This window comes from Nelumbo lutea, chromosome 3, assembly GCF_056320005.1.
Source record: "Nelumbo lutea isolate HS-2025 chromosome 3, American lotus-T2T, whole genome shotgun sequence".
Taxonomy (NCBI): domain Eukaryota; kingdom Viridiplantae; phylum Streptophyta; class Magnoliopsida; order Proteales; family Nelumbonaceae; genus Nelumbo; species Nelumbo lutea.
The window spans coordinates 25,386,996-25,402,026 of record NC_142686.1 but is presented as its reverse complement, the minus strand read 5'-3'; the positions used below and the strand labels follow the sequence as shown (position 1 = coordinate 25,402,026).

Genomic DNA, 15,031 nt, shown 5'->3' with positions numbered 1-15,031 from the left:
TAAATGGAAATAAATGTTTATTTGAATAAGCATTTATTTTTAGCTTAAACACTCTCAAATATGGCCTAAGTAAGAAATCTTTCAAATGTAATTGCCCGCCCAAAACCAATTAACCAACCCTATTTATATTGGGTTTAGCTCAGATGGGCTTGAGTTAGCATTTTAAAAAAGGGAAAATTCTTTATTAGTACCCCATACTTTGGACCTAGTGCCACTTTGGTCCTGAACTTTAAAATACAACAATTCAATACTTGAATTTTCAAAACGTGACAATTTAATACCTACCATTAACCAGTTGTTAAGTGTCATTTAAAAAGACACAAATGCCCTTCAAGTGTCATCTAATTTTCCTTATCAACCATCCAAGTGTTGGTAAAAAATGAATAGCCTCAAATCCTTGCATCTTCTACTCAAGAAAGTTGGGATCACATTTCAACAAGCATTCTAATAACCCCAACTTTCTTGAATAGAAGAGGCAAGGATTTGGGATTGTTCATTTTTTGTCAACATTTGTATAGTTGATAAAGAAAATTAGATGACACTTGATAGCCATTTGTGTCTTTTCAAACGCCACTTAACGGGCTGGTTAATGGCAGGTACTAGATTGGCACGTTTTGAAAGTTTAGGTACAGAATTGTTGCATTTTAAAGTTCAGGGGCTAAAGTGGCACTAGGCCCAAAGTACATGGTGCTAATCGGGAATTTTCCCATTAGAAAATTTAGGCCCAGGAGTGCAAGTTGGGCAGGATTATATCGGGTTGAGACAACATTTTAAAAAAATGACCCGGAAACAGAACCGTTCTGGCCACTGATTTTTGAGTCGACGGTCCGACCATCCGGTTTGAACAGATGGCCCATTCTGACTACCAAATTAAAAAATTAAAAAAAGGTCAAAAACCGTTGAACGGGTCAATAGGTTGACTGCCCGGGTCAACGATTTGTTGACTTTTTCAACGGTTTTTTACCAAATTCTGAATTTGAGGTAAAACGGAACCGGTTGCCTAGATAGTTCCTGGGTTGAACGATCCGATTATTCGGATCAATGGTGGTTCGAAAACGTTGGGTTGAGGCCAACCTAGCCCAACTTGAAATTATAAACCCCTAACCCTAACTCAACCTAGGATCGAGTTGGGCCCAACTTGACCTTATTCCAACCTCTTAAAATCTCATACAATCCCTCAATTTCAGAAGTAGACTCAATTTTCATGATATATATTAAATATATTTTTATATTAGTATTTGTTTTTTTTTTATGTTTGTATTGGTTCTTTTAGAACCAAAGTGAGAAAAATAAATCACTAACGACAATCATCAAACAATAATTTAAATATTTGATAAAGCATACATTAGCCATAATAAAATATTATTATATACCCCTCACATCACATATATAAAAGGCATGCACATAATAGAGTCATATTGAGTAGGGCTGTTCATGAGAAGGGCTAAACTGACTAAACCGGTCTGAATCAAATCGATATAATCAGCTTTCGGTTCAGTTTTGGTTTATAAACATGCATAATCCAATTGGTTGGTTCAGTTTCGGTTTATGTATTTATAAACCAAAAATAACCCAAATTGACTAAGATAAAAAAAGGCAAAATATTCAATTTCCAATTTTCAAAATTCTCAATTTTCCAATTTGTCATTTTTTCTAATTAAAAAAAAAGTTAGAATTTATATAAAAGTTGTATTTTCTAAAATTTACTTCATAGTTTTGAGAAAAAAAAGTTAGTATTCATTCAAAAGTTCTTTCACTCCTTTTTGAGGATTGAGCATTATTACCTAACAGAAAAGACAGGAAACTCTTAAAATCTAACCGTCTAAGAAATAAAACGGTACAGTTTGAACTCTGAAAAGTTATTCAAACCTTATTTGTGAATATTCAAATTGAACAGTCTCAAGTTTTTGAAGTAGGTTGGATTTTGATGGAGCGCAATTCGGCCGGTCTTAGCTGTCAACAATTTCACCTCTAACTGGGGCGACAGGGAGCCTGAAACGGAGAAGATGAGGGAACTCCAGGGGGAACCCGACAAGATAGCTCCGAAGCTCAAGTTAGTATTCTCTCAAAGGCAAAGTAAAGACCAGATGACGCAAAGTTCACATACCTTGTTGTTGGGGGTAGGGGGCCTTTTATAGCCACTTCGTGCACTCACTCCGAAGCCCCTGTCAAGTCGGATATGATTACCTTTGCTTTTGCTAGTTCGGGTGCCGTTCTTTCTGCTGGGACAGAACCGCCATTGCTCTTTGTCGGAGCCGTCTCTGTAACTGGAGATGGCGGTGTCAGGAGGCGGTGGCAGGTGGCCGTTTGAAGTGCGGCCGTCAAGCATCAAATCCCAAGTCAGTCAGGTGCGCCACCCCTGGGTACGAACTTCCTCGGTGTCAGACATGGTGCGGTTTGTTCGGTTTTGGCGTCCTGGAGGCGATGTGCTGGAGTGGTGAGCGAGGTGAAGTCTTGAGTTCTGAGGTATGTCCTGTATTGCTATAGGGCAGGCCAATTTGGTGAGGTGTGTGCCGAACTATTACAAGGCAAGTCAGTTTGGTGAGGTGTGTTCCGAACTGCTACAAGGCAGGCCAGTTCGGTGAGGTGTGTCCCAAACTGCTACATGCAGGCCAGTTCGGGTTACTGTCTGGCTTGGGGCCGAAGGGAGAGTTCAGGCTCCTAGTAGGGAGTTCGAACTGTTGGTAGGGGAGTTCGGTCCGCTGGTTTCTCCCCTTAGGCGTGCTTTTGTGCCGAGCTGTTGCCTTTGCCACGTGTTGCGTAACTATGAGGTCGGGCCAAATCTTTCTTCATCAGATTTAAATCAACCAAACTGACAAACCCAACTATTCAGACAATAGGTCGGTTTTTATACTCATTCGATCGGTTTTGGTTGGCTGAAACTTCAACCCAAGCAGTTTGATTCAGTTGAAAAAATATATGCAATCGAACCGAACTGACCCATGTACATCCCTAATATTCAAGTTGGGTTGGGTTGGGTTGTTTGAGAGCTCAACCCTGACCCAACCCAAAGTTAAGTCTTTTTGGCATATACCCAAAAGTTAAGTCAGGTTCACAGATTTCAATCCTGACCTTAACCCGATGATCAGCCTGACCCAATCCAACCCGATTTATTTTGAGTTGGGTTTGGGCTAACCCGTCCAAGTTACGGCCCTACTCAGGGCTCAGGCTTCAGCCTTTGATTGGACCAGAACTGGGCCCAGACCCAAGCTCAAAAGGTCTGTGTCTTATAATTGAATAGGGATCTTAGAGGTGTAAAGTGGGTCGTGCTGGACCGATTCAACACAGTCCGTGGACCTAAAACCTCAAGCCCAGCATGGCATGGACCATCATGCCGGGCCTAGTACGGCTTGCGGGCTGTCATGTCATGCCGTTCCGGGCCGCGGTTTACACTTCTAAGGGATCTGCTGTTTTTGTTTGTAGTTCACAGTAACCATGTGGCCCATCTATAGCTGAGGAGACAAAACCTTTGATTGTAGATTCCGCCATTCCGGATGGTTTGATGATCTTCCTACTTGGTTAATAGAGGATTTGGCCTTGGATGTTTGTTATAATTTACCAAGCTAGTATTGTATAAAAAAAGAATAGTTTCCAGACTTTTTTACACATATATGTTTGAAGGATTACTTTGTCTCATTAGAAGTTTAGAACAGATATTAATAAGTTCCATACTTCCACTAGAACCTGAACTAAACTGACTATAAATGATAATTTTTGTAAAGGAAGAAACAACTCAAGAAAAGATAAAAAGGAAAAATAAATCTTTCGATAAACCTGAAAAGCAAGAAAAAAAAATCCATTACCCAATGAGTTCTGCTTGTTAATAGGAAGACTTATCTTAAACTCCAAGCTCAATGAAAAAGAAAATGATAATGGTTTTCATGTGTTTTCCTTAGAGTGCCATCAGTTGGTTGTTATAGAAGATGCATAGCTGAAAAATAAAAGGGAAAAAAAGAAATTAAGCTGCAATGTTTCTTATATATAGGTCTTTTGATTTTATAAAACATGGGCTAAACATGGAAAAACCCTGGTAAGATGCAGTAGGGATGAGTTTTCCACAGAACTCACCCAATATATATAATTATATATGGTACAATTCCCTTGTTGCAGCAGTGAACTTTGAAAATGATCTAAATTAGGAATTCACCCACCCCCCACCTGCATTAATTTTTTTTTTCATTGAGAACAACAAGGAAAGAAAACACTTCTAGAGGTAAGGACCATTTAAGTCCGGATCTCCTGTCCACAAGAACTCTGCCTATGTTTACCCACATAACATCGCAGCCACACATGGGGAACATCTCATTCTCTACATAGTATCATGTACGGAGAGATGTTCCGAATGCACGGAGATAGTGTGTTGTGGGTAGACGTGGACAGAGTTCTTGTGGACAAGAGATCTGGAGTCGGACCATTTGAATGAAATTGTAGTCCATGTGATTGATAAATTACATTATGGTTCACAATTAAAGCTTATATGTCATTTACAACTTTCTATTTAAACTTTGGCCCCATTCATAGATGCTGCACCATAGGCAATGGAGCCTCAATACAATGTAAGACAGCTTAGACAGCTTGTGGTGTCAACCCAAATTAAAAAGGAAATTAACACAACCCACATGGAAACAATTAGCCAATTGTGGTAATGACTTGAAGTGTGATAATGGTTGGTAAGACAAATATGGAAAGCATGAACTTAATGAAAAAAAAATGAATATTGACAAGCCTCATTGTCTCATTGAGGGATTATTAATTACCCATGGATTGATGCCCTATTCTTTTTGTCATTCATTGTTTTGAATATCTATACAGCAAAAGAAATTTTAGTACTTTCGACATAATGAGTGATAAACACAGTGGATTGGCTCACAGTTTCTGATAAAGGACTAAAACTTAGCATATGAATCAGGTTTGTCCAACTATAGTAATATCAGATTGTTTATGATCTTCTGAAATCATCTGTTATAATGGTATTCAAAATATATTAGCAGAGTTCAACCTTAGAGCTTTCACTCATTCTAATGGGGCTATAAAGAGCTCTCTATGTAATTCATTTTGCAAAATGAGAGAGGTGAGAAAGCCTTACTACTATTGGTTATAGAGATATTTCTTTTAATATTGTTAGAAAGCTAATAGACTGCATTCTTCAAAGCAAATATGGATTGCAGATGATAGCCCTGTTTTCAATCATGGTTGCCATTCATGCCATTTTAATGAGAGATAATGAGCTGGTAATATCTCTCTCTCTCACTCTCTACTGTCTTACTAATACCACAAAATCACTGTTGAACTGTATTGTTGCACCTCAAGATCATTGTATTGAAAACATGCAATACTACAGCATCTTTCACAGTGTGGGTAAAGGAGTGACAACATAGAATTTGCAGTGGAATACAGGTCTGTCAGTCAGGTTGTTTGGTAAAGGAGTAACAACATAGGAGTCTTCCACCTGGCTAAACACTTGGAGTTATCCAGAATGTAAGTCATATGTAACCTTACCACGTAGCTAAACCAAACCTTTCTAGTTCTTTTTTCTTTATAAAAAAAAAAGAACCAGAAACCTTTCTGGTTCTACTTTTAAACTAGGATAAATTGAAACTCCGGAAAATAAGTTTGTATATATAGTTCCACAAAGCACCAATACAAATGGGGTACTGGCTGATATTTCATGCATGCATAACATATTTATAGATTTGAAGAATATGTAGCTTTTTTCTTTACTACTCCTGGCCTGTTTTTTGACATTATTTTTAATGAAGTTGGTAATATACCTATTTTGGTTTGTAAATGTTTTTTTTTTTTTTTTTTTTTTTTCTCTTAAGATAGCTGCTTGGCACATTTGCCTTAACACCAGGTTCCTTCCCAATTCCCATGCTAATTGGTTCATAGTCCCAAGTAGATACAGTAAAACAAGTTTGTCAGTGCTCTTCTGTCCTTCATAAGTTCTTTATTCCCTTAGGCCTTGTCTGTTTGAGGTGTAGTTTCATCTGTACTGGTGCAAATATATGAATGCACTATACTAACTGAGTGCAAACTCTGCTGGTTTACTTTTATTTTCAGGCTTTACTAATTTGGTTTTTTGTTTGCAGGTGCAGATAAAATAAAGTAAAATATGAAGCAATAATGAATTTGCACTCTTATGCATTTATACAAGCGCAAATACGCGCATTGCAAACAAAAGGAGCCTTAACATTATAATTCACTTACTCAAAATAGCTTATAAGTAGCCCAAGATGCTACCTGAATAGAACTGTAATTAAGTTGGGTATACTACCTGAGAAAAAGTTGATAAATATTATGATACAACTCTTACTCAAGAAAGTTGGGTATGCAACCCAAACAAAATCCGCTTTTTTCTCTCTCCCTTTCTTTCATCAGATGTTCTATTAGTTAGGATTCTTTTCATTTCCTTTGGCGTGTGCTTAGGAAATTTTGAAAATTTTATACAACCCGTACTATGTTATGTTTGGTTTGAAGGAAAATGTAGGGAAAGGTAGGAAAACTTTTACAACCCTTGTATTGGTTTCCCTGTCTTTCCTTTCCTTTCCCTACTTTTTCCTTCAAACCAAACATAGCCTAAAGGTAAAATTCAAGCTAATATAAGCATTGTTAATTGTAATTCGTCAAAAAAATTTCCCCCTTTCTCTGTCCTAAAGTTTGAAACTTCTCGCCCTAATCACCCCCAAATCTCTATTTCTCATGCATTTCAGAAATAATTCACTAAATTTAACAAAATTAATTTTGGTTTCAAATATGGTGAGAGAAATAAAATATGAAAAAAATGTGGGTGATGACCAAACGTTTGGAATCCTTTCTGAAGCTTCAGGTTTCTTATCTCCAAGATTTCGATTTTTGTATAAAATTTCTTGTGAAGCCCGAATGTGAATATTTTTGTAAAAATAATATAAATATAAAAGTATTATAGGACACCAAAATATTGATATAAATTGGAAATTGTCATAGAAGAATTGTTCAAAATTCTGAAATTAAAAAAGAAATTGTTTTCAAATGACTGAAATTTCCAAATTGTCATAGAAGAATTCTCTAAAGAAGATTCCCCCAATCTCTAGTCATGCTATTATTGTTTTTTTTTTTTTTATTGTAAACCTACAATTTTTTTTTTCATGTGCACCGTATAACCATGCTATGATCATTATCTAAGCCTCACCCAACTATTAGGGGTCATCATCACCTAATACTAGTGATCATAATAAAGCAAAGTATCAATATGGGCATTTTCAAAATTGTCATCATCATCATCATCATCCAATCCTTGTCCCAACTATATGGGTGGGGTCAGGTACATGAATCCTATTTTGCCAATCTCAACCCTTAATGGTTATCTCAAGGGTCTGATTTGTGCACCCGCTAGCTTTGAATCTTTTGATACACGGAGAATCCCGTCTTTAGTTCTGAAACGTAGTGGAGTATATTCCTCTTATTTAGGTAATAATTCTGTCAAATTCCTTTTTAAGAAAGAATTTTTTTGGAAGTCCAAAAACTACTCTTCATTCATGTTCCATTGTACTCCTTTTCCCTTCATATTTTCACTTTCCTGTTTTAACGAAATGGATTGATACAATGTATCAGTGTTGTGTGATGTGAGGAATGTCAGTATCAAACACTAATGAAATGTTTCACAATTTTCTCATTCCATTAAAGAAACTAAGAAAGTTGGAAATGGCTGACATGGTAAGTTGATGAAAAGAAGTAAGTACTTAAAACGACTCAATGGTAATAGATGGTAAATTAAAAAAAAAATCCAAATAAAGGAAAAATAATAGGCGGGAAAAGGGTTCCTTTATTGGGTTAACTAGGGAGATCTATGGGAGAAGAAAATCAGTCTGAAGCATGATGATGAAGTAAGATTGAAACTAAGGCCAGATGTTTCAAGTAGTATTTGAAGTTAATCCTGAATTTGAGACATCAAACCTCAACCTAAAGCACCCAACTCTAACCAGACCCCAGCTTATAGAATGAAACCCTAATTAAACATAGCCTCTAACCCAATCTTCAGTCCTTTGCACAAAAGTTCTTAATAAATCATCTAAAAATACGGGTTGCTTTATCTTAAACATCCAGCCATAGATTCAAAGAAAAGAACTCAATAATTAAATAAAATCAATAAGTACACCTTTATCCAAGAAAGCTTTCAAAGAATTGAAGAAACTTGGGTCTTCAGTCTGACAAAGTTGTCCAATTTTAAAAATTAAGAACCTAAACTCCTTTATCAAGTTGGGGTGGAGGGCTGGCTCCACCCTACTCAATCATCTTTGAGATTTGATCAAAGTTTTCAATTTAAAAGCAGATCCTAATTCCTACTGAAATTTTTAGCATCCCTTGCACCATTTATCATATTTTTAACAAGTAGATCACCTTAAGATAATGTGGATTATCAAATCCAAACCTAAGATTTTCATGTTGGGTTGGGTTAAGTTGCATCCATATCTTTTGTCTTAGCATTCCATCTATGCAGATTACATGTAGAAAGATATTAGGGGCTAAGCAACAAGTTCACAACTTTATTTATTTATTTTTCACTGGAAAAATAACCCAGGAAAATCCACTAGCTTACTAAGACGAGTAAAACACTTGTATTTGAATGTGAAAAATGAAATCTTTTAAATGACAGCTCAAAATAGCACTTTTTAAATGATAGCCTCGTAATATGTTATATGTGCTTTAATTCATTAAAATATATTTAATTGTTATTTTAAACTTCTGAAACTTTCAAAAATTTAAAATATTTGTGTGTATGTATATTTGGATTAATAAGTATTTCTTTCTATATTGATTCTTAACAAATTTCAGATTACCCAAATTCCCTATGATTTCTTCCTGTTAATGATAATGAAGAACTTAGTTCAAAAAAGACAAAGGGCCATTTATAGTTGCACAAAGCATCAACCTATCAAATAGAGAAGAGACAGCTACCCTAACTTTTCTAAGGAAAATTTAATATTTCAAATTAATTTTTTCAGAATTATGTCCATAAAATTTAGGTCGAACTTTTTTTATTTTGCTCATTCCAATTTGTTCAAATGTCTAGTTGCAACTGTAGTAATAAACCCTTTATGAATCATTTATTTTTCTTTCTATTTTTTTTAATATTGGATATCACTTCTCTGTATTAATTTTGGTGGACTACTTTTGCATAAATTATACCTTGTTATTTGTAGATATTGTAGAAATTAAATTCAAAAAGTTGGCAAAAAAAATTCTCAAGCTATTAATCTAATACAAGAAAACATGGTAGTGAGGTTCCTTATTTATAGCTCTCTCTACTTATTTCTTACTACAAAGAAGCCGTTTAGAAGTACCATCCTACTAATTTCCATTTTCTTCTTCTTCCTCAACTTATTTTCTTCTTTGTTATTTTCATCCTCCTCTTACTTGCTCCTCCTAATCTTCCTTGTCAACTTTTTCTCTTGTTTTCTCTATAATGGAGAGAGACATTTTCCCCAAAGGGCAATCTGCTTTCTTTCGATCTATTAATATTTTATTGGTGGACTACGACAGTCAACATCTTATTATGGTCAAAGAAAAACTTGAGTCATATTCATATACAGGTACATAGAAAGGATGTATATTTTTTTTTTTCTTTTTATTCAACAACTATATATGTGCATAGTTTATTTTGAGTTATTTAACCAGTTCTACTGATTTAAATGTGAGCTTTCTTTGATTTTGATTTATTATTCTCTATTTTTCCTTGTCCCATAACTAAGATTGATACTTTACATTATTTTCAATTCCCATTCATTTATGAGGTTGTACTTGGAAATTTTTCTTCTGGTCCTGTAACTAGTATTATGGAGATAAAAGATTAGCACCAGTTTCTTTGTGTTGGGTTAATAAAGTGTTTTCCCTTTTTTCCTTTTATTGTTTTTAATCTTTTTCTGTGTGTTATCTATTTAATTCTTATACTTGAAAAACGTTAATTATCTTAGTATTAGCTCCACTATAGTTATATTTGAAATTGCCATTTGTTCCAATGTTTGCATTTTATGAAAGTTTTACTTGAAAGAGGTAATTGGTTTGTCGTTAAAGTTTCATTTCTTACTTAGTGATTAACCTTAAATTGACTTACCCAAAAATAATTATGCAAAACCAGCTTTTATTAGATCTGATACCTTTCATAGATGTTCTGCAGAGATCTGAGATGTGAATAAATCATGAGATACTCTTAAGTGGTGTTTGGTATTGATGTAGCTTTTTGAAGAAACGGTGTCAGTTCAACATTGGAAATGCATTTAACAGAAAAATGCCTACAAAGTTATTTGGTTGAGCCGGTTATTTGATAAATGGCTTTCTCAAAAATTGCGTGAACCGTTTATTATAAAAACACCAATTTTCAAGACCAATATTTCATTGTTTGGCTTATATGGCGCCTAATGGCGTCTAGTGGCACCTATTGGCGCTGAGGTGTAAAAAAATGATACAAAACGTTTAAAGCAGATTTTGTCTCGTTTTTCAAGATAAAATTGTACAAAACATTTATCTTATAAACGCCATTGATACCAAACAACCTCTTAGATGTTCTAATATTTTTGTAAAGAATTTAATGATACTGTCTATATTTTATTTCTGTGTCTGTGAGTAGAATAAATAAGGTGATTGTCAAGGTTTATAATATTGATACATATTGCATTGTATCGTGTGTACCATATCAAGGGTCCTAGATATGACAAATGCTAAGATTTTGGGCAATTTAATATTGAGGGTCCTGACATGCCTATCTGAAAAATATCATATTGCAAAAGAGAGAGAGAGAGAGTGTGTGTGTGTACCTGTATGTGTGTCTGTATGTGTATAATATTGCCTGTTCAAAACTCACAATACTGAACTTTTTCATATCGTGAGTATCGATACTTTAAACATTGATAATTGTACCTTAATATGTTGAATATTTGGAAATGTTATGACAATTATCAAAAAGTTCAATGATTTATGTATTAAAACTTTGAAATTACCTATGTGTTTGCCTCACCTAATTTACTTTCAAGCATGCATATTCCATTTTAATAATTTTGGCGCCTTCTATTTTTTATTAATAACAGGGGTAAAAACAATTTTCTTCTGGAAAAAAAAGTAGTTTTCTGATTGTTTTAAATATTTAAATACCATGCTAAACTTGGAAATGTAGTTTTAAAATTTTGATTTAACCGCTATTTCATAATCTTTGAGCTATCATTGAAAAAGAAAAGTCTGATTGCATCTTCTATAAGCAAGGCAAGGGAGGGTTTTGGGCTGAATTCTGTGACATGAATAGAAGGTGATAAAATGCATTAACAGAGAGAGTGAATCAGCCCTCCACAACGTCCCACAGCACATCCCCTCTTTGTATTGGGAACATCTCCCGATGATGATATCATCATTCCTGGTATTATCATCAGGAGATGTTCCCAATACATGGCAGGGATGTGCTGTGGGACGTTGTGGGGGCCTGATTTGAACTCATTAACAGAACGGAGTGGCAACCCTGTACAGTTGGGATAAGGCTTGGATGATGATGGTGAATAGAAGGTGATGTAGTGGCTTTGTGATGCAGTTCAAGATCATGCATGCCCCCGAAAACATTGAATGATTTTAAAAGAAAAAACAAGTGGGCCTATATTTGAACTCGGCAACGGTCTTCCAATAGTCATCTTAGTTAATGGGTTATTAACGGCTACTTTGTTAATGGGTTTCTAACGGCTAATTTTATTAAATGCCCAAATAGCTAGTTTCTATTCTTTATATAAACCTTGTATTATCAAGGTAGAGGCATCAAGTTATTTTCTTTGTAAATTTCAAAGCTTTCTTTGAGAATTGAGAGAATCCTCTCTTGGGTAAGTGAGTCCCTTCTTTGATTACGTCTTCAACTTGTTGCCTTTTTATTATAATCCATATTATTAATTAAGAATGTTTTATCCAATTTTCTTTTTCTTTCCTATTTCTTTTTTGACCAAATTTATTCTTTGTTCTTTTTTTTTTGTTATTTGAAGTGCATCAACTAGTATTTGAGTTGCATCTCCTTGTTGGGATGATTTGGGCCCCCGGCAATGTACCTCGTTCTCTCCTTATTAGATGTAGGAAATTAAATGATTTCATAATTGAATAGATTAATCAGAATATCTAAGATGGTCTATCAGATGGAAAATCGATGCTCCAACTTTATGGATTCAGTTTTTAAAATCTTGTATATATAGAGTATTGCAAGAAACCATTTAGCATTATGAACTTGGGAGTAGTGCTTTTTTTTTCTTGAATTTGCTTTGGCTTATTTTCTTGGAAATAACAATATTGATCCGTACGTTTGAACATTTTCAGTTGCAATGGTTGAAAGAGCCTCTGATGCTTTGTCCATTCTTGAGAAAGGAAACGTCAAATTTGATCTTGTTATGGCTGAGTTTGACATGCCTGATATGGATGGGTTCATACTCTTGAAGCATGTAGCAGTGGATATGGATCTCCCTCTGATTTGTAAGTTCAAACTTAAAATCCAGATATTTATTTCATTTGTTCACTTAAAATTCAGAAACCCTTCCTAGTAGAATTTCTATTTCTGTTTCTAATTTATCCTTTTTACAGTCATGTCAGATAATATAGACATGTCTATAGCAGTCAGAGTACTTGAAAATGGAGCCTGTTTCTTTCATATGAAGCCCTTGTCCATGGATGCTCTTTGGGGCATATGGCAACATGTTCTCATCAAGAGGGTTTCTCTGCGTAGGGAAACTGAAGAAGCCGGAAGCATGGAAGATGTGGGATTTTTTAAGGCTTTGGAAGGCATTGACTGTCAATCCCTGGTAAATGGAAGAAGAACCAAATCCAAAAGAATGAGGGAAGAGCATGAAGAAAGCAAAGGCAACCAGAAAACTAACAATGAAGACTTGAAAGAGAAGAAGAAATCCAAAGGAATGGCTCCTGCTGCTGAAGAGGAACAATGTGAGAGTAAAAACACCGTCAGCAGTAGGGTCAAGAAGCCAAAGTTGTGCTGGGAAGATAATGGTCTTCATGACCTGTTCATGGACGTTATTCGGAAAATAGGCTTAGAAAGTAAATCTTTCTATTTAGTTTAATCAAGTCTAAAGATTCAATGCTGAAATCATTTTCCTTTTACCTCATTTGTTATATGCTTTGATATAACTTATGAGAACTGATGGTGTTTGCTTGATTCCTTCTTTCCTTGATCCAGATGCTACCCCAGCAAAGTTACTTAAACTAATGAATGTACCTGGAATAACAGTGCAACAGGTCACCAGTCACTTGCAGGTAAGTTTGCAGTTTGCATGGAACTCGAAAATGGTTATCTGCTTTTTTTTTTTTTTGGTTGATGAGTTTCGGCCATGTACATTCATTATCTGCTTTTATCTTTTTCTTTGTAAGCTTTGATGCTGTATTTTCAGGAATCAGCTTCTTCGAATTACCACATTTATCTTTCTTTTCTTTGTTTGTTCTTCTTGGCTGACAATGGCATACATTCTCCTTAATGTCTCCAGAGGTTGCGCACCTACGTACGAAGTCGTAATCAACTTGCTGCCACAATGAAGAAACGTGGACGAAAGGACAGATCGATCTTTAATGTGCCCATTGGACCAGCACCCAAGACCAGCCATCCATTCAGTCAATCTGACATTGCTCCGAGAATCGATCTCAGTCAGCAATTATCAAGAAATAGAAGACATGAAGCAATGTTACATGCGAGTTTACCAGCAACAACCCATGAAAACCAAATGCTACCACTTCATGCACGGAGAAGAAATGGCAACCATTCAAGTATTTTTGATATGATTCTAGCTCAGGATTGGAGAATGGGTGCTTCATCCAGTTGTATTGAGCCTGCAGGACGCAGTGATGCAATGCAGATAATCCATCCACACCTGCAGGTGGAACCGAGAGAGTTGGAAAGCAGAGCAGTTGATGACCAGAGAATGTTGAGTTTGAGTGCTCAGACTCAGAACATTAGCTACCTTGGGCATGTTGGATCATTGGACAGCTCATTCCAGCTACCAAACATGGAGAACATTCTCAGCTCTCCTGGAGTTCAGATGATGAATAATGCGGAACCCCCTCGTCCCAGCAATTCCTTGAATCGGGACCAACCCACAAGAGCCCCAGTTAATGGAATTCAGAATATATGTCCTTGTCCCAACAGTTCCTTGAATCAGGACCAACCCACAAGGACCCAAGCCGATGGAATTCAGAACGTATGTGATGTGGGTGGTGCTGGCCACTGTCAAAATGCAGAGCTTATGGAGGAGAGTGGTGATACTCTGGATGATCTTGCTGGTAGTTTCTGTCTTGATTTTAATGACTTGATGGAGACTCCTCCATTTGAAAACAGTACTTCAGTACCTTCGAAACAACTTGATGGGGTTGATTTTGATAAAGTGTTTTCCGACCAGGTCAGTATCTTTATTTCTTTGATTCAAGGTCAGTACCATAGACTTCGTAGTTTCAAGCTAGGTTTAAACGGTTACAGATTTCATCATAAAGTTCATAACTAACTTGTAGTTTTTCCTTTTAGTCTATGTAGCAGGAACAAAATTTGCTGATTTGCAAAGCAGAAGACCGCATTTATCTGAACGTGAACAGAAATTAAGGAAACATGGTTGGCGTTTAGCAGTGAAAAAATGACCAGTACTAGAAACTGTTTTGGTTCCTAAAAATCTGACGTAGAGGGAGGCAGTTGTTGATTGCTTGGAGAGTTGGAGGTTGAAAGATGACCTGAAGTTGTAAAGTGGCTTGTAATCCTTTTGGTATTCTAATATGCACACGGGGCACACTGGCACAATGAGGGGAGTCTGCCGATAAGCAGTTTAGAATTAACCCCAGTGGCCAAGACTCCTTTCTGGGAGGGATGCCTTCTGGCAAACTCAACTAGGAATAGATTGGTAAATGACTTTCACTTGTATACTTATGTAACATGTATATAATTGTAATTATTTTCAGAATCAGATCTCAACATTTTTCTAAGGGGACTGTCAAAAAGTAACTTTTCCTTTGAAAATGCCAACAAAAGCATTGTATGTATAATAAGTCCAGA

At 35.8% G+C, this 15,031-nt stretch overlaps 1 protein-coding gene across 1 annotated transcript; it reads left to right on the top strand.

The window, feature by feature from the left end:
• Positions 1-11,794: 11,794 nt before the first annotated feature.
• Positions 11,795-14,961, top strand: LOC148863729 (uncharacterized). Its single transcript, XM_088974204.1, has 6 exons — positions 11,795-11,831; positions 12,313-12,465; positions 12,574-13,041; positions 13,181-13,257; positions 13,485-14,390; positions 14,513-14,961. The coding sequence occupies exons 2-6, from the start codon at positions 12,318-12,320 to the stop codon at positions 14,519-14,521; spliced, it is 1,608 nt and encodes a 535-aa protein (XP_088830330.1). The 5' UTR covers positions 11,795-11,831; positions 12,313-12,317; the 3' UTR covers positions 14,522-14,961.
• Positions 14,962-15,031: the final 70 nt, after the last annotated feature.

Excerpts from the sequence above, each read along its gene's own strand:
- LOC148863729 (XM_088974204.1), top strand. The coding sequence starts at position 12,318 with ATGGTTGAAAGAGCCTCTGATGCTTTGTCCATTCTTGAGAAAGGAAAC. Across the intron at positions 12,466-12,573 it reads TATGGATCTCCCTCTGATTT|TCATGTCAGATAATATAGAC; the intron begins GTAAGTTCAAAC and ends TCCTTTTTACAG. Across the intron at positions 13,042-13,180 it reads TCGGAAAATAGGCTTAGAAA|ATGCTACCCCAGCAAAGTTA; the intron begins GTAAATCTTTCT and ends TCCTTGATCCAG.